At 45.7% G+C, this 24100-nt stretch overlaps 1 protein-coding gene across 7 annotated transcripts in view; it reads left to right on the top strand.

The window, feature by feature from the left end:
* The window catches only part of LOC149352955 (uncharacterized), a 119245-nt gene that overhangs the window by 82775 nt on the left and 12370 nt on the right, over positions 1-24100 (top strand). For all 7 annotated transcript variants that reach the window (XM_089582154.1, XM_089582153.1, XM_089582157.1 and 4 more), the window contains 6 exons: positions 276-483; positions 9000-9211; positions 15336-15496; positions 18530-18718; positions 21146-21221; positions 21326-23025. In XM_089582154.1, coding sequence (XP_089438280.1) covers positions 276-483; positions 9000-9211; positions 15336-15496; positions 18530-18718; positions 21146-21221; positions 21326-23025 — 2546 coding nt within the window. The remainder of the gene's footprint in view (positions 1-275; positions 484-8999; positions 9212-15335; positions 15497-18529; positions 18719-21145; positions 21222-21325; positions 23026-24100) is intronic.

The following is a 24100-nucleotide window of genomic DNA, read 5'->3' on the forward strand; positions in this document are numbered from 1 at the left end:
ACAGTTGGCATCAACAGCCACCCACATTCTTTTACAAAGTCATACAGAGGCTAGTGCTCCAGTGACAGAAGTTCATCATCGCTGGTGGGGACGTTCTCTTGGGAAAAAGGGTTCCAGACTTTCGTTTTAGTGAAACATCTAAGTTTGATCACTTGATGAAAAATTGCAGCTTAAAAAGCTAACATGTTTGACACATCTCAGTTCTGATTAAAGGTGATCTGCCGAAACACAGTAATATTTCATAATTTATAACATTTCACTGGGTGCTTTTACAGGAAAACTGGAGAGCTCTGTCACAGCAAGTGTTCCTTCTCAGTTGGATGCACAGACTTCTAAATCCAAAGGCAGTGGGGAGCCCAAAAGTGTGACATATCCTGAAGATGCATCATTTGAAGAGGAAGTGTCAGAAGAGGTGGATGCTAAGGCCACTCCAGTTACAGAATCCATTCAGGAAGAAGTGACAAGGACGGAGTCAACAACAAGGTGATAAAATTTTGTTTTAAAGGCATTCACTGTTTCTCTTCTGGCCTGAGAGCATGTGCTCCTTAGGATGCTCGAGTTGTGAATAGCAAGGATGGTGGCGGTTGAGCTCCCTTGAAACACACTTGATCGCCACACACGATGTGTTCATTATGCCTGTGCATTTTTATCAAGGGGACTTTTGAATAAGGTAGAAAATGTGACCAGAAATAGTTCTGGCAAAAAAAAAAAAGAGCGATTAAAATAGGTTTTAACATGAACCCGGTAACTGCTGCGTTTATGTCATTCACCACGTTTTAGTGTTCATTACCTGAAGTTTAGTTGCAGATTTCTCGTATTAGAGACGCAGTGCATGCAATTGTGGTCGACACAATCATAGTCAGCAGAGGCTTTTGACTTTAAGTACTTCTTTCATGGAGCTACTTATTTGTGAATTCTTGTTTGGGGCATGAGGTTCAGTGTTCATTGTCATCCGCATGGACAATTTTGTCCCTGGTGACTTGAGGAGTTGTCCCACTCATTTGGCCACATGTTTGCTCCTCATTGCTCGAGAAAGAAAAAGGAAAGGCTGGCACAAGATAAGCGAGAATGTTGTGATGAGCATGCCCGAACACTGTAGGTGTAGCAAAATTTCAGAAGAATTGAGGAAGGCGACTGCATAGAGGACAGTTCTGTTTTCTCGGGAAAGTGAAGGTGGAGGGTGCTCTTGTGTTTGCTTTTATAATAGAGTTGTGGGTTTGCACTTGTTCTGCTCGAGATCTGGTGCCCTTGCCCATATACAGGTTACAATGGCTTTGCTGTTTCCACCTGTAATACCATATTTACTCGTGTATTGAGCTCGCTTTTTTTTTTCTGAAAAGTTGATGTCAATTTGAGGGGAGGCTTATGTGGTGAAAAAAAAAAGTTTTGGCACATTTTTTTGCGATAGTCAAAATTTCATATCATCCTTCTGACCGTCTGTCCTTCCATCCATTCATCAACAAAAGCATACTGTCAGCCACGTTTGTGTCACCGGTGTTTAGCATCGTTCACTTCGGAAGGTGTTTGCTGTATCACAGTGCGATCCAACGATTTTGTGGTAGTCGAAGACGCCAGCCAGCCGCGGTGAGATAAAGCGGATGTGCCGAACAACGGTCCTGAAGGTCAGGTGCAGATTTTTAATGCAGGACAGTTATGAATGTGTAATGAGAATGTTTAAGCGTTAGCTGTGATGTGAGAGGAGTTGGACGTTTTCACTCCCGACCTCGAGCTCGCCAAACCGCTAGGGGGTCCGAAGGTCCCTTTCGGTAGCATTTCAGGATGCTTTGTGGCATTCTGTTCTAACTCTTTCGTTACCATGCTACTATGCATTGATCACCGGTGATCGACAGATTCGAAGTGCGATTACAGTGCTACTGGGGCTGCCAATGAGTTATTGTGACATCCAGTGGGTTGTTCAAATACTACTTTAGTTTCTTGCATAGTTTTTCCGCGAGACACCAATTTTTGAAACTCCTTGAAATTGAGGTTCCAGTGTAGAGTGCTTGCAGAACGGCATCAGTCATAGGAATGGCGTGCGCTTGGAAGAATCTCACTTTGTGCGATTCTGCTGCATCTGCGGCAGATTTTTTTGATGCATCAAGCAGAAGTGACTATGACAACATATTACATTGTCTGATTTTGTTCCATACGAAGAAATTGTGCAACATGAGCGTGAAACGGCACCTCTCTGCCCGTAGGGTTCATTTTTCGCTTATTGACTGTTTGTTCGTTCCTGGAACTGGTTTGCACATTGCACTGATCTCATAAATGATATTTCTGGTTTCTGTAGTGTCTCATTATGATATGGGTAAGATTTACTTCAGTCTGCCGGAAATCTTCAATGACAAAAGTTGGGGGTGGGTTCATTATACGAGTAAATACGTTCGGTGCTGGTTTGTTATATCGTAAAAAACGTACTCGCGTATAATATGAGGTGTAATTTGGGGATAGCAAAAACAGAAGAAAAAGTTTTCATCTGCATATAATGCGAGTAAGGCAGACAGCTCGAAGACGTTCCGGAAGTCTCGAAAGCTGAATGGCCTTCGATTATTTACGTGCGCTGGCGCGCCGGATACGACGTGTATAGCGCGGGCACCAAATATCTGGCAGATACAGATCGAGCGCCGCTCTCGTGCCTACTTGTGTCCTGCAACCGGTCCTGGCATACGCACGGGCGCGCAGGTACGCACGCTTCTGAAGTGTCCGTAGTTGGTGCTCTAGTGATCGTCATCGTCGGATGTGGTGTCTTCTGAAAAGCCCTTGTCAGAGATATCTTGTCACAGAAACACAGCTTCAGTACCGTCGAGCGCGTTTGGTATCCCGCATTTCTTGAAATTACAGCTGGTGAACTTCTCAGGAACGCTAGCTCAAGTGTCCGCCAGCCAACTGCACAGCGTGGCTAGAGAGGACGTGTCCAGCAGCAGCAGCTGTGCTGGCTCTCCCTACCTTATCCAGACCATGTAGCGGCACTTGATGCAGTACTGATGCGTTCGGCAGCTATGATTCAACTGAACTTTATCTGAACTTCAACTGAATTTTATTGTGACAGTGACGCATATATACATTTTCACAATCGGGAAAATAAGCTAGGCATAAACAAAACAATATGTTTGTTTGTTGCTTTGTTTGTGCCACGGTGTAAGAATACATTTAGGTGTTGACACTGCGCTCGGCGGCGCGACCAGGACTTGTTCGCCGCTCCCTGCGCTTCTCTCGAACGCTGACAGATGGCGCTACGCACCCGGGGCCCCTAGTCGCCGAGCTTCGGCAGCCGTAATGCAGATGCCACGGGATCTTTCGGTGCCGCTGCATGTACGCGTGCTTTGTGAAGTGCGGCAAGACAACGAAGGATTGAAACTGCTGTCGACACCAAATAATTTTGGGCTACTTCGTGTTTTTCTTGCTGAGACTGCATGAATGGGCGGAACAGCAGCGAGGACGCAGCCCTGTGCTGCTTCCGAGCTCGTTATCGAAATGCGTTCATAGCAAATTTTTTTTTCGTTCATCCGCACGACTGCTGTGAGCATAGTTAACTACACTGCCTCTTAAATATAAAAGGTCGGACTCAACGCGCCCACATTTGGCCTGAAGAGCCTACGCGTACATTCAAACATTGCTTGAGCAGTGTATTGCGCCAATGCTGCGAGATGACCGCCGTGTTGAGAACATGGTTAACTTCGGCCACCTGGAGTTCTTTAATTTGCACAAACCTCAAGGACGTTTCCGCATTTCGCCTGCATCAGAAATACTTACTCCGCAGCCACGAATAGAACCCGCGCTCTTGTGCTGTATTGCAGAACGCCACTGCCGCTATACACGCGAACGCCGGGACCAAAACAAAAATCCAAGTGTGCATTTGCGGCTTTTTAATAGCAAGTGCAGTCCACAATTAGGTACACGAAACGCAAATAGTTACTGGAAATGCCACTGGCGTTGTTTCTGCCAATCTTATCCCTCAGGTCGGCACCGACGATGCTGAGTGGTTGTCTCTAGCACTAGGCCCGAGAACGTAGGTGTAATGCCGGCTGCGGTGGCCGCGAAACAACGCAAAAGGTGCCCGTGTGCTGTGTGATGTGAAGAATCCTATGTGGTCTAAGTTTGGAGCCCTCCATTGCGGCATCTATTAATGCCCATATGCCCCTTCGGGACATTAACAGCACAATTTGCTTTTTTTTTTTTTTGCTCAAATGCGGCCTGAATAGCCATTCTGTTGAACAAACAAATTTATTACTACAAGTAGCCTCTCTGAGAGATGTGATTTCCTGTAGTCACTAGGTTACGCACAAAACACAGTGAATCACAACCTACTGGGCTACTTTCGTGTAATCAAAAGCCAAGACCGTGACTGCAATTGTGATGATCACTGCATTCGTTTATTTGGACGATACACTGAGCGAATCATCCTCTATCATCTAGGATGAGCACAGCTTGGCCTGTTTCTTTTTTTCTTGACACTGCTTTGTCATGACTGCATTGGTGTGCTTACAATGCTGCCTCATACGCATGCTGACGTAATAGTGGAGGAGCTGTGCGAGTACTTCTTCCTTGTGATCAGCACATGGGAATGTCATCGTGTATGTATCTATCACTGCGTCTATGGTGTCCCAGTACACCGTGTGGCAGTCTGCATAGTCAACAAAAAACCGCTCCGTATGCTTTAGAAGGTCAAATATGTTGACGTTAGGGTGGGTAAGACCCCCTCTGGTCTTCACATTTGTTAGAGCTGCTTCAGCAAAAGAATTATTTTTTACGCTGAAGGCTGACAAGCAAGCAGCGCAGTGGTAACTCTTCGCATCTTTCTGCACAAAAAACCGGTGGCATAATAAAGTATGCAGTCTGTAATTTGCCCTCCGTCTGATTTGTGTTTCCGAACGATATCTTCACATTCCCAGTCTTCTACTGAAACTAGATCGTCTAGCTTTTCTTTAATTTGAATGATGAATCCAGGGCATGATGCCACTTTGTCGTCTGTTCTAATGAGGGCCCTGAAATATGACGCATCCAGCAATGGTTCCTCACCCTCGACGACTTTGCAATTGCCATACTTCGGAGGTTTAAGGATACTGTAGATCGACAGCGTCTGGTAAAGCTGCATAAAGGTGGGCATCGAAGGGTGATCATTCTGGCTTCCTGCCAACCGTATTTTGCCAAAGAACCGCTCGATAGGATCTTGGTTCATTTTGTTGGTTAGGACATATTTGAAGTTGTGGCAATCAAGCAGCACCTCACAAAGATCCAAAGTGGACTTCAATGTGACTCGAAGTCCCTCGCAAGTGCTCTTTGTCAAGAACATGTCTTTTATAATGTTGCCACTTTCCAGTTCTCTTTCCCAGCTGTCCAGCCAGTCAATTCCATGCTTGAGAATTGCGAGGTCTCGGCTGTTCCTTGTGATCCCTTCTGCTGGAAATCGCCTGTTCAGTGCATCAAACAAATTGTTTAAAAACAACGTGAATTCTTGAGTTTTCTCGCTGCCTATGAGTTTGCGGATACCTTGTTCCCGATAAAACTGAATACCCGCCGCCATGGAGCGGCTAAAGACTTGGGTGGCTAACTTCACACGCATCTTCTCACAGTTACTCGGGTATATGTGAGAGTGCGTTATTTTCGGGCAGACTTTTAGGCCCCCCGCGTTGGCAACGTCTTCCTTGTAGACTTCAGCATAGTACTCCCACTTGATCCACTGTCCTTCGTTTTTCAAGTATCGCTGCTGCTTAAGTCTATTTCTCACACACTTAAACAAGTGTGGAGTGTCAGAAAACGCAAAAACTTTTCTTTCAGGGTCAACTGGGTGCGTGAACGAGTTGCAGCTCTCCTTGAGGCTTCCATTAACACCTAGAATGTTCCACATGCTCCTGTTTGTTGACGCGCCATCACAGACAAACCCATGAATCTTTGCACCGGCTTCTTCGAGCATCACAATAGCTTGGAGAAGCAACTGAGCGAGAATGGAGCCTTTGGTTGCATTTTTTGCTGCGAACACCCCTATAGGTTGAGCGTAGCTATCGCCAAAAGGACAGAACATGAAAACGAGGGCGTGATCAGCGAGCTCATCAGCGTTTACAGCGTCTGTTGCCAGCCCTACATATGTCATCGTGCGAGAATTGACACGTTTACTTTTTCTAACCTGCATTTCATCGAACATGATAATCCCATGTCGCTTGAAGTCGTCCATTTTTTCTATTTTCCTTTTCAGAGCAGAAAAGAACTTGCTGTCAAATCCCGACTTAAATCCCACCATAGAGACATACCGGCGTATTGTTCGGACTGACGGCAATGCGAGCACTTCGTTTTCCATCAGGAACCTGTAGGCTGCTGGTGACCTGATATGAAGGAGCAAGCAAAGCAGGATCCAGCTGTCCGAGTATCGTCGTCCCTTCTTAGAACCAGTCTTGCCAGCAGCCACACATTCCTTTAACACAAGCTGCTGTGTCTCAGTAAGGTTCGCATCACGAGAAATGCGGTCAAGTGTTTCATCACTTAATTGTTTAAGCTTGGCTTTGCATTTGCTCAGTTTTGCCTCAAGCTTTTTTTTTCCTTTTAGAAGTCGCACTTTGGACCTGTAGCAGGAAATTCTTGCCTTCCGCAAAAGGTCAATGCGGGCTTTTTTGGAAGGGCTGCTTAAAAGACGAATGTGCTTCATTTCTCCTCTCTTCTTCATACGGGAGTAATGTATCCGGAGTGTGTCTTTCAATCTTTCGCAACGGTCGCAACTTGCTTGTTCAGAAAATAACATGCAGTTTCTGTGCCGCCACACGCCACATGCGTCGATATATGCACACTCGGGTTGGATGTTGTGGTACATCTCGCCACCGGGGCCACCAGCGCATACGTGCAGGTTGTGAAACTTGTGAATCACACTCTCCAAGTCGCTTAGGCCGCATGGAACAACATCGCCGCTTATGGCGTTGACAGTTATAGGGTGACCATAAATGAAGGCACGCAGTGACAGCATTCCGCTGGATGAAACTGTAGCATCTAATGACTTCCTCAGGAAAGCTGCCTGGTCGCGTTTCTTCGCCAAAGCCACTTCCGTGAAGACTACAGCCTCCACACCAAAGCTATCAACAACTTGTGTTGCCCACGAGGTTCCTGGAAGTTGAATGCTGGATACATAACTCGAGAGACATGAAAATGTGAGCGGTTCCTTTCCATCTTGGCCGCTGACAGACACTCCCTCGTGACTTTCCTCGACTAATCCGAGGCTGCTGCATGCTGCCAATGGTGCTTCAGTCTGGACGTGACACAATCCATCTGGACCACCCTGATGTGGACTCGTGCGGTTGTCCTGACGAAAAATGAGAGAAATTATATCAGTGGAAATGGATTTAAGGTATTGTTATAAAACATATGCTACTATCAAAAGCAGCCAAACCCAAAAAGCTACAGGCAAAAGTTTCGCGGACTGCTTCAAAAGCTAAGGGCTTAATCATGCTGTATGTTAACAACAGCTAAATTATTTAATGTCCTGGGCTGGGCAGTTACTATTAACCTGTATTGCAAGCAACTGTATCTCGTTATCCAGGGGCACCTATAGGTATCTATGGCATGCCGGGAGGACCGATACGGTTAGCAGAAAGTTATGTACAGGGAACACTAAGCACCTAGAATATTAAGTACCCGGAGCAGTGCAGAAGAGAACAAACCTTAACGTCATGAACGCCAAGGAAGACGGAGGTGGCACTTGAGGAGGTGCCTCCAAGTTCCATGGTGGGAGAAGGGCACGTTCCTTGATCACTCCACTCACATGTCTGCAGTTTCTTCTGAGGGCTCGATGATGGATCGGTGCCTTTTTGTTTTTCACAGACCGTCCCAACGGGCAGTGCGACAGCGGCGGGAGCGGGCCGCTTGCTTGACTGATCGCCACACGTGGCCGTAGACTGTCGTTTTCTAGGAGGCTTTCTTGACCTTGTCGGTTTTGTCAGATATTTCGGACACCCGGGAAAAATACTGGGCACAGCATTCGCCGACAGCACCGGGATCTTCTTCGGTACATTTAAAAGTACCTTGCCATTGAACTCGGCATAGTACGATTTTGATATCATATGCTCGGGAAAGTGCTTCGCGCAGACGTAGTCGCTCGGTTGCAATATCCTATCTGCTCTGGGAATTGCCCGGCGCCAAAGTTCTAAGCGAGCAGGCTCCGACGGAGCTTTAAAAAGTGAAACTTGATCCGGACAACTCCGGTAGCCCGAACTGCAGTTGGGTACGAAGCACTTCTTACCCATAATTGCGTCTAGCAGACTTCTGGACCCGGCTGAAGTTGACAGGTGTGTCACAGCAACAAACAACAGATCACAGACACAATGCACATAGGCCGCGACGACCGTCCATGGCGTCGGCCCGCGCCACCACGTGCGTTTCCACAACTGTCAATCCGGCTTGTGCCAAACCGCGACACAAAAAGCTAGTTCTAGCAAAATTTGCTCGTCCACGATGGAAGCTGACGACGTGGAAGCTGAGATCGTGGTGTTCACTGCTTGTGATGCACTCTCTCAGCCCAAAACATCGACCAACGCAGCCTAAAAGGGCACCTAAAGCAGGGCACGCCGGAGAAGGGAATATACGGCTCTGGGCACGCCGCTTGCCGCACCGAAAGCGAAGGGCCTCTGCTCCGCAGCGCCCCCGCGCCGCTGCGGTCGGCGCATGTACTAGAGGGCGAACACAATCTGTGCGCGCTCTCCGCCGCGGCGGGCGGCCAGTGTCAACACCTAAATATATTCTTACACCGTGGTTTGTGCCCAGCTTATTTTCCTAATTGTGAAAACGTATATATACGTCACTGTCACAATAAAATTCAGTTGAAGTTTGCGCCTGTGTGTGTGCCTCCTGCTTCGTCCTGTCCTTGGTGTGTGCAAAACATTTTCACAAGCTTATTTTTGAATTCAGGTTCTGAACAAACTGTGTCTGCAACAAAAGAGAGTTTGTCAACAGTTGTGTCTCAAAATGGGAGTGGCATTTCTAAATGAATTGAAGTTTTTGCTGCATGTGTTTGTCTGCAGGGGTGGCCAGAATCAGTCAACAATAGAGAGCAAAGCTGCAACATCTGTCTCCTCAGAAGCTGAGGTCTCGACACAAACAGAGGGAGCCACGAGGCGAAGTAGCAACAGCAGTCGTAAGGACCTGCTGCTGATAAAAAAACCACTGGTTGTCAGAAGAAAAGTGCGGCGGGACTCCAGTGGCTCTGAAGACTCATTCAATGTGTCTCTCTCTGGTGAGGTTTTTTTTTTTCCTCAGGTGTGAACAATTTACCTTTGCACTGAGCAACTGTAGGAATGGTCTAGCGGTTTGAGCGTTCACATCGTGTGCATGTAGAGCAAGGTTAACACTTTCTGCGTATCCTCGCTGCAGCCTGGTATCTCTGTTTTCCAATGGTACAAGCTTTCCTGTGACCAGGTGCTCTGTTTCTCTGGGATGAAGTTCTTGGGGAAATGAGCCTTTGATCCCACCTCATAATGGCCAAGAACACATTAACCATGGCACTGTTTGGCCATGCTGCTCTTGTGCTACTGCAGTTAAATTAGTAAGAAATGCAACAAATCAAAATAAATAAAAAAAAACATGCTCTGAGTCCTTTCAGTGATGTGTACAGGCATCCAGACTTCTCTAGAGAGCTCGAAAGGTGTGCTTGGTTGTGCATTTGTGACAGTATCGCCTACCTGGCGGGCCCGATATACACTTAAACCTCGATGTAATAACGGACTTCAGTAGAACGAAATCCTTGATGTAAAAAAATATTCTAGTTTTCAAAACTTCACGTCCATAGAACACCACTTATTTTTAGCTTCGATATACCGGAGTAGATTTTGCCACAGTTTAAATATATTGAAATTTCATGGTGCTGGAAACAAACCTGAGGAAAAATTTTACCACTGTCGCAAACAGTTGAGCCGAGCACGTGCCAAAGCATGTATCGGAGTGCACGCCGCCGGCCAAGCCTCTGGGGTAGTACAAGCGAGGCTGGCATGAGCATCTGCACAGCCTTGGCAGCCTGCCAGGTCAACAGACTGCATGGCCTGTTGTGAGGGTGGCTACCACCGCTGACGGCGGCCTTCCTTCCCATGAGATCGCAGTGGTGGCAGTGGCAAAACATGTCAGCAGTGTGCGCAGGGCAGATGATAGGAGCAAAACCAGAGCTCAAGATGGGTGTGTCGCCCTGGTCACCCACGAGGTGCTCGGCTCAACAGACATGCTAAGGCGACTCGTGAGCTCGCAACATGAGCAAGACATGCATAACGCTGTAGTTGATGGCGAAGAAAGGGCAGAAGTAATGGACTTTCATCACATGTAAAGGTTTTTTTCATTTACTGATCGAAAGTGCATTTATGGCGGCTTCTTATCATGCTAGGAGACAAATTTCAATTTTACAAAATAAACTGCGGATTTTACCAAGTTCGTTAAATCGAGGTTTTACTGTACCTTTTAGAGACTTGAGAAGTTATGCATAATAAGATGTTTTGAACCCTAGGCCACTTGTAAATGATGCCATTGTACTCACAGGTGCTTTGTTTTAGCGCTCTAGATGAGTGTGTGGATGCTTGCACTGTCATGAAAACAGAAAAAATGCATTACACTTGAGCCTCAGTTGAGACAGAATATCGGCTATTCTGACTCCTGTTTAATATGATCTTATGCTTTATCTTCGCTCAAAACACACAAAACTTGATACTTGCAAAGAATTTTTTTATTTTATGTTTTATGAGCTAAGCATTCATAATATAAAGTAACCAGATGACAACTGTAAATTAAAATACATAAGAATTATGCTGGAAGCAAAAAAAAAAAGAATATATGTAAAGACATAGCATGTGTAGGGATTCATTTAATCAGGGTGCTCAGACAGACTGAGCAGCTGGGACGAATCTTGCAATGCAGCGTCGGGCATAGCCAGCACCAAGTGGGAGAGCAACTTCCTCGTCTTCGGACGCAGTATAGCCACAGCGCATTCCGGTAGCAAAAATAGTGACAGTTGCCACACTGCACTTTCGCCCTGTGAAAAAGGAGCAGTCCTGGCGACTTATGGGGACAAAAGAACAGAAGGATCGTAGTAAGGTTTCAAACGTTTATGTGGACGGTTTCACACCAGCGCAAGCCCACAGAGGGCGCAATGGGCCCAATGAGGTAATTCACAGGAGATGTTTGCTGAAGGACCCAGTAGGGACCATGATCCCGAATAAGCAGCTTTTGGCAAAGGCCGGCAGTGATGGGAGGTATCCAGAGCCACACAAGGGAGTCTAGAGGATAGGATGAAGAGCCTTCACAGGTGTCACGGTGATGTTTTTGCTGCCACTGGTTCTGTGTCCTGAATGAGCAAGCGAGCTGACTGCATTCTTCAGCGTACACGGCATCGGCTTGAGAGAGTGGCAGGGACTCGGAAATGTTGGGGCGGTAGGGAAGAAGAGTATCTGTCATGCAGGTTGGCTCAAACCCATATAGAAGAAAGACGGGGGACAATTCAGTGGTGGTTTGTATTGCGGTGTTGTATGCATAGGTGGTGAAGGGAAGAACCTGGTCTTAGCTGGAGTGGTCGGTGTTCGTGTATATGTCCAGCATGTCGCTCAGGGTTCGGTTGAAATGCTCTCAGGCCATTCTTCTGAGAATGGTAATACGTAGCAGTGCGGTGGATAATGTGCCATTTCTTCAAGAGGGCCTCAAGAGCGTCTGACAGGAATAAGGCGTCCTCGGTCGCTGAGCAATTCTTTCGGAGCGCCATGGTGTAGAATCAGGTTCTTGAGAATAAAGGAAATAGAAAAGGAAGCAGACGGTAAAGGAGAGGTTTCGGTACATTGGGGGCTATGACCTACGGCAAGAATAATCAACTGTGGCCATCGGTAGTGGTAGGAAGGGGTCCGTATAGAGGTCTGTGCCAATTGTGCCAGTTGTGCAGAGGGATTTTACGGCATTGGCAGGATGATCAAGAGTGCACAAAATGGTGAACAAATCGGTACATGCCCTGGCATTAGAACCGCAGATACAGACGCATATTGGTTTTCAACACGCCACTGTGAGCACACTGGGGGTCCGTGTGGAAAGCAGCACAGATGTCAGTGCCGAGATGGTGGGGGTTGACCAGAGTCATGTGTGCCCGTCAAGCAGGTAATTGCAGCGATAGAGGAGGTCGTCCTGAATGAAGAAGGGATGAGCTCAGCAGATGAGTGCTCAGGACAAATGATCTGTTACGCGACTCGAAAGTCTAGAAGGGTGGTAATCCAAGGGTGTCTCCACTCCTCGGTGGACATGTTGGTAGTGGCAAGTGAGGACAAAAAGTAGGCACACAGATCAGTCCAGACGATGAAGCACAAGGAGCACTAAGCAGGAGAGAGCGTCCACATCAGTATGCTTGAAGCCAGAGGGATAAATGACACAAATGTCGTATTCCTGTATACTCAGAGCCCAGCGAGCGAGGCTGCCTGATCGGTCTTACTGAGAGGACAGCCAGCACAGAGCATAATGATCGGTGACTACATAGAACAGTTGGCCACAGGCTTTGGAGCGAAATTTTCCGATGGCCCAAATAATGGCCAAACATTCTCGTTCCGGAACAGAATAGTTCAACTCGGCTTTAATCAGGGTCCGACCAGCGCACACAACCGCATACTCACGGAAACCCTGTTTTTGTTGGGTGAGAATGGCACCGAGGCAATATCACTGGTGTTAGTATGAATCTCAGTAGGCACAGTCAGGTCACCAAGATAGCAAAGGCAAGTCTACCACTTGAGGCCACTGAAAATTGTGTCCATCATTTGTTCGAGAGTTGTGGGGCCGTTGCAAAGGCCAAACGACATGACGTTGAACGTAGATAAGCCGTCAGGTGTTACAAAGGCAGTTTTTGAGTGATCAGCATCAGCCATCAGCACCTGCCAGTAGTCAGCACCTGCTAGTGCAGATCTGATAAGGAGAAAAACTCTGTTCCCTGTAAGCAGTCCAGGGCGTCATTGATGCGTGGCAGAGGATAGGCGTCCTTACATGTGATCTTGTTGAGCTGGCGGTAATCAATGGAGGACTGGATGGAACCATATTTTTTTTTTTTTCCCACCAACACAACCGGAGATGCCCAGGGACTGTGGGAGGGCTAGGTGGCGCCCTGACGAAGCATATCATCCACGCGATCATAAATGGCTCAGCGTTCAGATGTCGGGCAACAACAAACCTTGGCTAGAACATGAATGGTATCCTGCTCATGTCTGTTCATATGCCTGAAAACATGGCATGGGCTGTGGAACACTTCAGCTCCCACACTAAGAGTCCACCTGACAATTGTGCACTTAGCCCTATCACTTTAGCTTTACCACTCTGCAAGCCCCGTGATGAGCCATGAATGCCATTGCTTTCCAATGACAATTGATGCAGTGATTTTGGCAGCAGTTATAAACTTTTTTCCCCCCTTTTGAGTTGAGATAAATCAGGCCACTGTGCTGCTGTTCAGCCAGCTTTTGTTTCTGGGCATGGTACTCTTCTGTAAATGAACTAGTCACGCAAATCGGAAACAAGATGGCATTGTAGAATTTTCACTAATACTATTCTGTTCTATCCTTAATGTCGTAATCGTTATTTTGAGCAGAATGGCGTTCTCTTGCACACAGAGACTGAAATAGACAAATATAGTATGGAACTTCAGTAGACTGCATAATAAAATGACTATGCAGGCAGGACATTCATCAGTGTTTCCTTTAGCTCTATATTTTAAGCTGTAAAAAATAGCTGTGATAGAAGAGTCAATGTCCTTAAGTATTGCTAGTGAAGCCAACAATATTCGGTAAACTGCCGTTAATTCAAAGTCATTGGGACCGCAAATATATATATATATATATGAATTAAGCGGGTCTTCAAATTAACCGAGCATAGCAAGAATAATAGGACCCAGGCAAAACATTTCGTTGTGGGAGCGCCCTACCTGTATTGGACGAATTTTGCAATTAAAGTAATCAGAGATGCTGGTAACCGAACCCCCTATCCACGACGCACCTTACAAAGAAACTGTGCAGACTGGCGTGGCCGGCAGTCGACTCATTGCGGGATACTCACTGATGCTATTAAGGAGGGTGCTTTGGTGCCTGTGCCTCCGCTAGACGCTGCCTTGACGAAGAGCAGAGAGCACTTGACATTAGACTTTTGGCGTGTGCAGTGCGTTGCCACTGCATGTGCATAGATCTCCCTAATGACACCAGATGGCGCCAGGTGCCAGCCAGCTGCTCACATGCATGCCGCGTCGGGACCAGTAGCATATGTGCGCTGGCAACGCGTGATAAGTGGTAGCGGTGGCGGTACACGCTATTGTAGTGCTTACCACCACTGTGCATGCGCAGACGGTCTCGACAAGGCAGGTGTGCCTGCAGCTGGCCGGCAGCTGGCACCCCTGAGACAATCTGTGCATGCGCAGCGGCAGTGCGGTAAGCGGTAGCGCTACATGCTCTTCTAAAAGTGTCTATTGAAACCGGTATCCCATGCTGCATTGCAGAGAAGCTAGTCTTCTGCTCAGCAGGCATGCACTTTGGCAGTCTGCAAGTCATGTCGTGGACTTTGCAGGGAGTACTGGGTGGGGATAGGGTGCTTTGCCTAGCAAGCATCGGCATTGCTCTTTGGCGTCGCATCGTGGCTCCTAAAGGCCGTCACTTTGCCAGTTTTGCGGTGAAATCGGGATCGGGCATGCCTGCATGGCACCCCAGATCTTCGAATTCACCAGTATGGTACACAGAGCCGGTTCAAATTATTCAGCAAAATTTGCATTAGAAATGATGGGACTGTAGAAATTTGGCCAATAATCCGGCATTTTGGATTAAATAAATTCCAATTATCAAGATTGTACTGCATGCCCATGTGTAGCCCATATGTAGTCATGCATAGCGTTTGGCATGCATGGTGTCTAGAGAAATGGGTATCCTGATGATTGATCTGACACCGAGCACTTTGACCTTTAAGGCCCCTCCACATAGGCAACGCACCATTTTGGCCCTAGTTTCTTGTAGATGGCACTCCCAGGCTGACTCGACTGGGAGAAATCAGCAGTTGTCATGAAAAGATACTGAATAAACCTTTAGATTTTTAAAACAACCAGCTGTCTTGGTATAAGTCAAGTCTAAGGCCGTCTTAGTTTGTCTTAGTTCTTGTTCCTTTAGCACAACAGACACATTACCCTCTGTTTGCTACATGACAGCTTTAGCTGCTTATACACCGTAAAAGTCAGTACATAAACTCAGATATCTGAAAAAGGTTATTTCTCTGTGGTCTGTAGCCATTGGAGCTCATTGCATCTGTCTGCTGCCTAGTTTCCTGTGTTTGTTGACTTGTGCAGCTCTGAAGTGGAAGAAGTCAGCCACTTGCTTATGGTTTGTTTTCAGAAACTGCTTCTGACCAGAGTGACATTGAGGGCCGCATCATTGCACTGAGTGAGGAACTCAAAAAGCGTCAGCTGGAAGCTGAGCAGCTTAAGCGGGAGCAGCGTCGTCGGCGCACTGAGATGCTCCGTGAGCGGGAGGAGTCCCTCAAGAAGCACATAGAGGTGGGCTTCATTGATGTGACATGTGCCTTTGCTATATCAAGCTACAAGGGATAAGTGAAAGCAGCTTAGCTGGCCTTTATTTCAGGGCATTGTTATTTTTATTTTTGTTAAGAGTTTAAATAAAACTGCTTACAGTTGTAACTGGTAACAGAAGTGTCAATGATGTTTAATTTTTTACCGTAAATGATATAATTAGCCAAATTGAAAATGAAGCCTGATGTGCTCACAGAAATGGGAAAAGCTTGCAAAAATTAAGGGTGAACACTACCTGTGCTGTGTAAAATTTTGTAAGTGAAAACTGGACTATGCTTGAGTAATTAGTGCCTCAGAGATAATGTGATTGAAGGTACTCAAGACCAGCACATTTTGCATTGATGAAACTGAAGTAGCATTGTTGTTTGGTGTCCAGATCAAGCAAGAATATTTTTACTTCGTAGTAATGTAATTGGTGGAATAATTTTGCGGCTTTGAAACCGCTGAAGTTATACAAAATATGCCAGTTGAAAAATTATAAATAATTATAGAAAATTACAACCAGCGCTGTTATTGAGGTAAGTTTAATTGTGAACACATTTTTCACTCTTGGGAGAAATCATGAAGAAGCACAGGGGAGAGTAAGTATGCCTTCTCAAATTGTTGGTAGTGACTGCTGCTGTATGGATGTGGGCATACTGGATTGGTGGCCGCCAAGGAGATGCTGCCAGATGTTAGGTGTCCAGACCACTTTGGAATGCAGAGAAAATTTTGAATTTCACATGCCTCGTACTGTTGTAGAGGTGAATAAATTTTATTAAGTGTGAAGAGGAAAAATACTGCAGCTTGCTCTAAAGGATTGCTAGCAATACTGCTTGATTCAGTTCCCACATTATGTACCGATTTTTAATCCTTTGGGTTATGGTGTGGTTACTGAACTTTTTTTGACTAGCTGAAGCAGACCTCTGCTTCATTTTTTTCAGCTGCCATCTTAGGTATTTTGAAGGTAGCTTTCTTTTTTTATTAATATGGTTTGTTTCCTTTTGTTGTACACTAAAAGCTGAGAGAACATCTTTTGCAGTGACTTTAAAATGAACACAGACTTCTTGTTATTTGTTCATACCTTTAATGGCTCTGGGTACACAAAGCAAGATTTCTCTTCTGTAGCTCTTCTTGATTTGACACGCTAATAATCAACATTTCTCGTATTTATAGCTTTATAGCCTGCAGTGGTCTTTATAGTCTGCAGTATTGAAATCAGTAAAAGCCTAAGTGGAGAAAAGCTTGATCAGTAAGTGATAAAATGTGATCATTTCTTCTCAAATTTTCCTCAAATCCCATGAAAACATGTAGCCACCACGGTACGGTGGCTCTGTGGTTGTGGTGCTCAGCTGCAGACCCAAAAAACGCGGGTTTGATCCCGGCCGCAGCAGTCGCAATTTGGTGGAGGCAAAATGCTAGAGCTCGATGGACTGTGCAATTTCAGTCACATTAAAGAACCCCAGGTGGTCAAAATTATCTGGAGCCCTCCTCTACGGTGTCCCTCATGGCGTGAATCGCTTTGGGACTTAAATCCCCATAAAACTAAAACCAAACCATGGAAACCTGGGACATTGAGGAATTTAAATTTTCTTGATGTACTGTCAGGGACAGAAGTACCCAGGACGCGCTGCCACTTGCTCAAATGCATCGCTGTGTCACCAGAGTCACCTACTGGTTCAAGAATGGCATGTTCATTTCGTGCACCAAGGAGTGCCCATCTAGAAGTGCCCGCTCTGCCCGTTTTCAACTCTGCACAAGAAGCAGCCCAAACAAGGTGGTGCGCTTCGTGGCATTTGCTGACACTTTGATAAGGTGCCGGGAAGCTACATTTTCTATTGGATTTTACCAACAGCTCGCTGCTGCGGGCTGCCAAAGTGTTTCTTCGCGTTTCAAGCCAAAAGTTTGGTTTGGTTTATTGGGGTTTGATGTCCCAAAGTGACTCAGATTATGAGGGACTCCGTAGTGAAGGGCTCCGGAAATTTCGACCACCTGGGGTTCTTTAACGTGCACTGACATCGCACAGTACACGGGCCTCTAGAATTCCGTCTCCATCGAAATTCAACCGCGACGGCCGGGATCGAACCTGCGTCTTTCGGGTCAGCAGCCGAACACCATAACCACTGAGCCACCAGGGTGGGGTCGAGCCAAAGGATTGGAACATTGTTATGGGAATATTCTCAGATCACCACTGTTTCTAGCACCAATGGACATGGCGATAAAAAATACAACACCACCAGTGATGTGCTTTTTGCAAGCACTCACATGTTCTGGGCACTTCTGTACCCAATAGTACATGGGAAAAGATCTTGAACAGACATATGCACTACATGTCATTGTGTGCCCGTGGTAGGGCCTGTTTGTTGTGTGTGACCACGTCATAAACAATTCATAAAGTTGTAGTGTTCTTTGCATAATGAAATTGAGTAAATTAGTGCACTGTCTTTTTACTTTGATAGATGAACACATTCAGAATGACATGCAAATTTGAAAAATGTGGTAGTGTCCGAAGCCAATACTTCTAATGCCAATTAAAGCTACAGGCTTCCTTGGCTTTACCTTGGAGCATTTGCTTATTCATCAAGCATCTGCCATCATCATCATCATCAGCCTGACTATGCCCACTGCAGGACAAAGGCCTCTCCCATGTCTCTCCAATTCACCCTGTCCTTTGCCAGTTGCAGCCACCATATTCCCACATACTTCTTAATCTTATCCGCCCACCTAACTTGCTGCCACGTCACAGATGTGTTAGGTGATGTCACATGAAGCAGATGTAGGCTTAGTGCTTAGTGCTGACTGCTTCTTGTGAAGTTTTTGCCAACTATAGAAATGCCTTGAGTCTAACGTCCGAAATGTGTTGGCTCAGCTTCTCTGAAATTCTTGGGGCTATCTTAGTGTGTGTTGGTTGATCTTAATAGATGTCTGTGTGTTGTCCCTAGCTTTCCAGATCGTTTCTGTACTTGTCGTCTTTTTTGTGTGAGCAGGATCTTATGCTTAATTTGTATTGGCCTGTTTCAGCTATATGATAAACTGATTCAGCAAGCAAAAGAGGAGCTGGAGAAGGAGCTTGACGTGGCTCAGCATGAAAAGACAGCGTTTGTGAAGCCACAGATCAAGAAGCCCCGTGCTGCAGAACAGCGCAAGCATAGACTTGTACATCTCACCGTACATCTCAGTGCTTCTGAGAATGCAGCACAGTCAGCCTTGGCAAGTGACCAATCCTTATGAAAATACCTGCTCTGCTGCGAACAGTGTAACATGTTGCTGCATTATGTAGAGTGTCTAAAGTAGACTGCACTAATCCAGATCGAAGTGTGAGCTCCTCACAGTGCACTCACGTGAGCATTTTATGTGAATTTTCGGCTTAACATCACAGCGTAACATCACGGCGTAACATCACGGCTTAACATCACGGGTCTTCACAGTAAGGCCTTGTGCATAATGCACTAGGAAGAATAGGTAAAGCACTCTGTATTAGCTGGAAAGCACTGAAATGAGCAAAATTTAGATGTTCTAAGCATTACGCATCACTGATAGGGAGCGAATGGTAGTTTATGCTGGTTGAGTGTTTATGGAAGCAGTGCTTGTTTCACTGGGATCTGGCGAAATCTAGCTGATGCTGTTTTGGACATATAGTGTGCTTTGCTTGCAGGAGACTTAACTGGCGATGATAACGGTGAGCTCATTGTAGCCAGTCTTCCTTTTCTAAGTTTTGTTTATTTTCACTTGTATGTTAGACACATGATCGAATAGTGGTCACCGATATGTGTATCATGGCCACACATGATGTGAGCACAGGTTTTGAAAAGTACTGGCACCTTTCATATGTGTAAACTCTGGCAGCATTGTAAGTGGTCAGCCTCCTAAAGAAAATGTGAGTATATTTTACTTCATGTTGTAATTCACTAGGTAAGTAACTTTAAAGTCGTTAAGGATGTTTAAAAGCTTCTGTTAAAAAGTTGTAGAGCGTCCAAATAAAGTGCAAATTGCACAAGTTTTATAAACAGTTCTATGACTTGTTATAAACAGTATAATGACTATGGAAAGCAAATATAATGCAGAACTTTTTAACCCTTTGAGGGTCGAATTATTTTGAAGAAAACTTTCCCAGGTGGTCAAATTACTTTATTGCGGATCTTGAATCTACAAAATGTATATAATCGAGAATAAATAGTAAAAAAAAAAATTAGGAACAGTACTTTGGTGACAGCATCACACTCACAACTGGAAAATGTTCAATAGAATTTCACGAGCGACGGTGATAAACAAGCTAAGAGCAGCATCAATAAAGATAGAAATCAACTTCCGCCGCCTCTGCAAGAGAGTGCCCAAAAAGAGAAGACTTGTTTCGCGCGACTCCGTTGCGATCCCGTGGCGGAATCAAAACCGCGTAGGCGCTTTGCCGCAGAGAGCGAGAATACCTCACGAGCAACGGTGATAAGCAAGCTAAGAGCAACGCCAATAAAGATAGAAATCAACTTCGGCAGCCCCTGCAAGATAGTGCTGACAAAAAGAAAACTCAAATTTCGCGCGACTCCGTTGCGATCACGCGGCGAAACCAAAACTACAAAAGGGGTGTCGCCGCAGTCTGTGCGCTAAAGCTAGACTTAAGTTCTGCTTATCTCCGTAAGAAGGCAGCACAAAATTCAAACACTTCTTGTAAGTCCTAAGAGGTGGCAGCACCCCCCCAGTGAGGACGCATTGTTCTTTTGGCGCAAAATTTCAAACGGAAGATCGAAACCGTACCCGTACGGCAAAGACCTTGCGGGACAGAAAACCGCCGCCGTACATATACGGCAAAAACCTTTAAAGGGTTAACAGAAGTATGTTTTCTTCACACTGTGAAGGAAGTGCATGAATCTGTGGAGGGGAACATGGTTGTGGCCACTTACACGTGCTAATAGCAGTTGCGGCTGCTTCAACTTGGGTGCATCATGTCAATGACCAGTAGAAGCTTGCTGCCAGGTGTGGGATGTTTAGAACACGCTTTGCTGTAGGCTGACATTCTTTTTTATGTTGTGTTGCGAGCAGGCTGGAAATAAGCATGTTACAAAAATTGCACATTTTTTTATTTCTGGAGTTGCTCTGCAGCATAATTGAAACGTTTTCCATATTTCCAAGTTTACAGGTTAAAAAATAACTAATGCTATCTCGTCAGTAAATTGGCCCAGCCTAAAAAATGCTTATTGTTGCTCCAGGTAACTGCCAAGCATTTTTCTTCAGTTTCATGTCTGCAGCATGCAGCATTTTTTTTTTTTTCTCCAACCCTTGGCTCACATTAAGTGAGACAGCCTGTGTATCTGTATGCTTACCTTTCTTTGCAAGTTTGTCAGTTTATTAGCACTGGTTGCTCTTTGCTAGCATGGAGAGTGCATGATCCCGGGATGAAGGGCCCAACTAGGCAGTAATTCCTTTTACTGCACTCCTGAAGTATTATGTGGGTTCACATGCTGTAGAAGTTAATTCATACCATTCCATTTGAAATTGAAGTTTTGGATAAATGTCGTTGTAATTTTCCGGCCACTGGTTGTTACCAGAATTTTTTGATGCATTTCCTTGAGCATGCTCTGTGGTTTATTTTAAATACAAAGATATTGATGCCTTGTGAAACCCGGTTTTTTTCTCTTTTTACAGATGCTGCAAAACAAAGACCAAAAGCAGTGTCCAGGATCGCCAGTGGCTACACCGAGTGTATCTTCAAAAAAATCTGGTAAATGCAGTGATACATTTTGAGAGCGGTGTTTGTCTTCTGAACAGTTTTTGAAAGCTTTTAATGGTTTCCTTATTCTCACTTTTCTATCTCTGCTTTCTCAGAATCTGAAATTGGGACAGAGGAAGAGCACACCAATGAAGGCGCGTCATTTGCCTCATCTAGTGCTGAGGATTTGACACCAAAATTAGCCACTCCATCTGTAAGTCAGAAGAGTACTGAGAAGTCATGCCCAAGGGAATCTGCATTGTCCACTAGTTCTGACATTGTGGAAGAGCTGAATAGCAAAGAAGTTACTGAACCTTCTAGTTTTGAAAGCACTGAAGTGCCACACTCAAGGCCAGCAACTTTGTCTGATGGTCTCAAAGGTGCTGAAGAGTCATGCTCACAAGGGTTCGATGCCAAGCTGAATGTTGAAGGCTTTCGGCCCATCATTACGGAAGCCACCGAAGCAGTAACATCCCAAGATAACACTTCTGTCCCAGCTGAGACTACCAGTGAACCTATTTGTGATGTAACTGCTGCTTCTGCTGCTGCTGCTGTGACAAAGAGCACCACAGATCTGACACTCAGATGCTCACCTGATGCTAACTTAGACAGTGCAGCATCCAGTGGTGAGGACATCAGTGAACACATCAGTGTGACAGCATCAGAAAGTGACTCGCATGAACAGAGCACAAAAGGGAAAGTGAATGCTTGTGAACAGCCTGTAGGAGACCCTTGTGTACCAGCCAGTGACAGATCTGAATGTCAAAATGACACAACCTCTGATGGTATATTTTCTTCACTTGGTGACATTGAGGCATCTTTAGGTCATGAAGTAAGAGAACTGTCTAATCAAAGCCCAGACAAGGGGCTTTCTGATGATGAGATGCAAGTACTGGGGAAAGCTTGTAGTGACGAAGTGTTAACTCTTGCCGGAGATCTGGAGGAGGCATCTGGGCTCAAGGAAGCTTCAAGTCCTGCAGGCAGCAAATCCACTGACAGCTCAGGATGCCCATCCAGCCTGGAAGATGAATCAGCAGCTGCAGAGGAAGTAGCTGAGTACACCGAAGAAATTGTGCACAGTGTAGTCATAGTCTCAAGCCAGTCTTGTGAAGAAAGAACTGAAGAAGGCAGAGTTAATGAGGCAGTTGACAGCATTCTTCGTTACCTGCTGGAGGACACCATTCAAAGCCTGGTCAGAAGGAAGGGTCCATGTGTGCAGCATGCAGAAGAATTCTTGACAGGGCAAGAAGCATCATCTACCGAGGCTGCCAGAGTAACACAAAATGAATATGACACTTCTGCAGGTGTGTTGGCTGGTAATGAGCACTTAACTGTGCCATTAAAGGAAGCAGTTACAACTGCTGCAGACAGCAGCATAGAAAACAAACTCATTGTTGAGGTTTGCAGTGATGAAACGTTGCCAGCTGGTGTCGTCCAGATTGAAGGGGCTGAAGCAGCTGAATCATTTCAGAACTTGGAGCAGAGCGATCAGCCCTGGGACATGGTTCAAACTAATGCAATTGCTGACAAGTTAGTTTCAGAGGCAATCGACTCAGTGCTGGCCATTGCAAAAGAGGAAGGACTTCTCAGTGCAGTGTCTGCTGAGAGTGGCAGTCAAATGTCCAATGTAAGCCAGAAAGTGAGTGCGATCCTTGCGAGCATTGAAGAGACAAGGAACAACCGTGAGTTCCAGAGGCCACAAGACCTGATGGTACTCTCAACGGATCTGGATGATGAGGAGTTTTCCTGGAAGGATGCTTCAGCAGTTCCAGTTCTTGCACTGAGTGAGGATGTGCCTTCAGAGACAGGTGCCAAGGTGAGTGTACTTGTACTGTGTCTGCATCAGATGATAAGCCAATTTCTTTACATTTTTCTTTTTATTTCTCTTCTGGAAAGGTTAGATCCTGGAGTGTTGTATCTTGTAAACGTGCATCTTTAATTAATAACCACTGGAGCTTAGTCATCAGCAAGTAGCAGTTATCTGTTGTAATTCACATTTTGGTAGCATCGTTTATAATTCGTACTTGTTTGTTGGCGTCGTTAAATAAGAAAGGCATGAGACAACCAGGTGCTGTTGGCCCAAAAATTTGAGTGGAAGTGCCTGGAGTTTTTTTCAAAGCTGATGCTTGTACTCAAGGGTTGAAGTTTTTAGCATTTGCACATGTGTGTGATCAGTGCTACTCTGTTCCGAGCTGCACATGGCGGCCACAAATCTTCTGGTAGCCACTGTCAAAAACCTTTTCATATTTAAGCTATCGTATTTACTCGCACAATTTGCACAGCCCTAATTTAATTTATTACTTCGGTTTATATTAAAAAAAAAAGCACATCTTATGCTTTCTGTTGCGTCAGGCCACCAGCATGCACGCAGGTGCACGCAAGGTAGGCTTGGGAAGATCGGCGCTGTCACGTCGCCGTGTGAGGCTGCAAAAAGTGTGAGTGGCGAGAGGACACCGCCGCGCCGGACACGCTTTTCAAAGGAAGATGTTGTCGAGGCCAAGCTAAAGCAAAGTCATACCTGACGTTTGTGAGGGGCAAGCACAGATGGCTTTTTTCAGCGAGAGTGCAAGACCAGGGCACCGGAACCAGTGTGCTTCAATAGCCTTAATGACAAGCCCCTTCCCGAGACACACCAACACACAAGTGGAAATGAGTCAGCACCACCTAAGTAGCCATATGAAGGAAATGACAATATAATGGAAAGAAATAACGGCAGCGATGGCTGCACTGCAACACATCCTTCCCTTAGGAATTCAAAAGTCATATTGAGCAATACACCGTATATTGCCACATATAAGTCTACCTTTCTTTTTTACAAATATACGACCATTCAAAATTGGAGGGTAGACATACACATGGCGCTGACCTGTGTGCGGGGTCTGACATTTTCT

The sequence above is a fragment of the Amblyomma mixtum genome, chromosome 3 (assembly GCF_055824585.1).
Source record: "Amblyomma mixtum isolate Tamu chromosome 3, ASM5582458v1, whole genome shotgun sequence".
Taxonomy (NCBI): Eukaryota; Metazoa; Arthropoda; class Arachnida; order Ixodida; family Ixodidae; genus Amblyomma; species Amblyomma mixtum.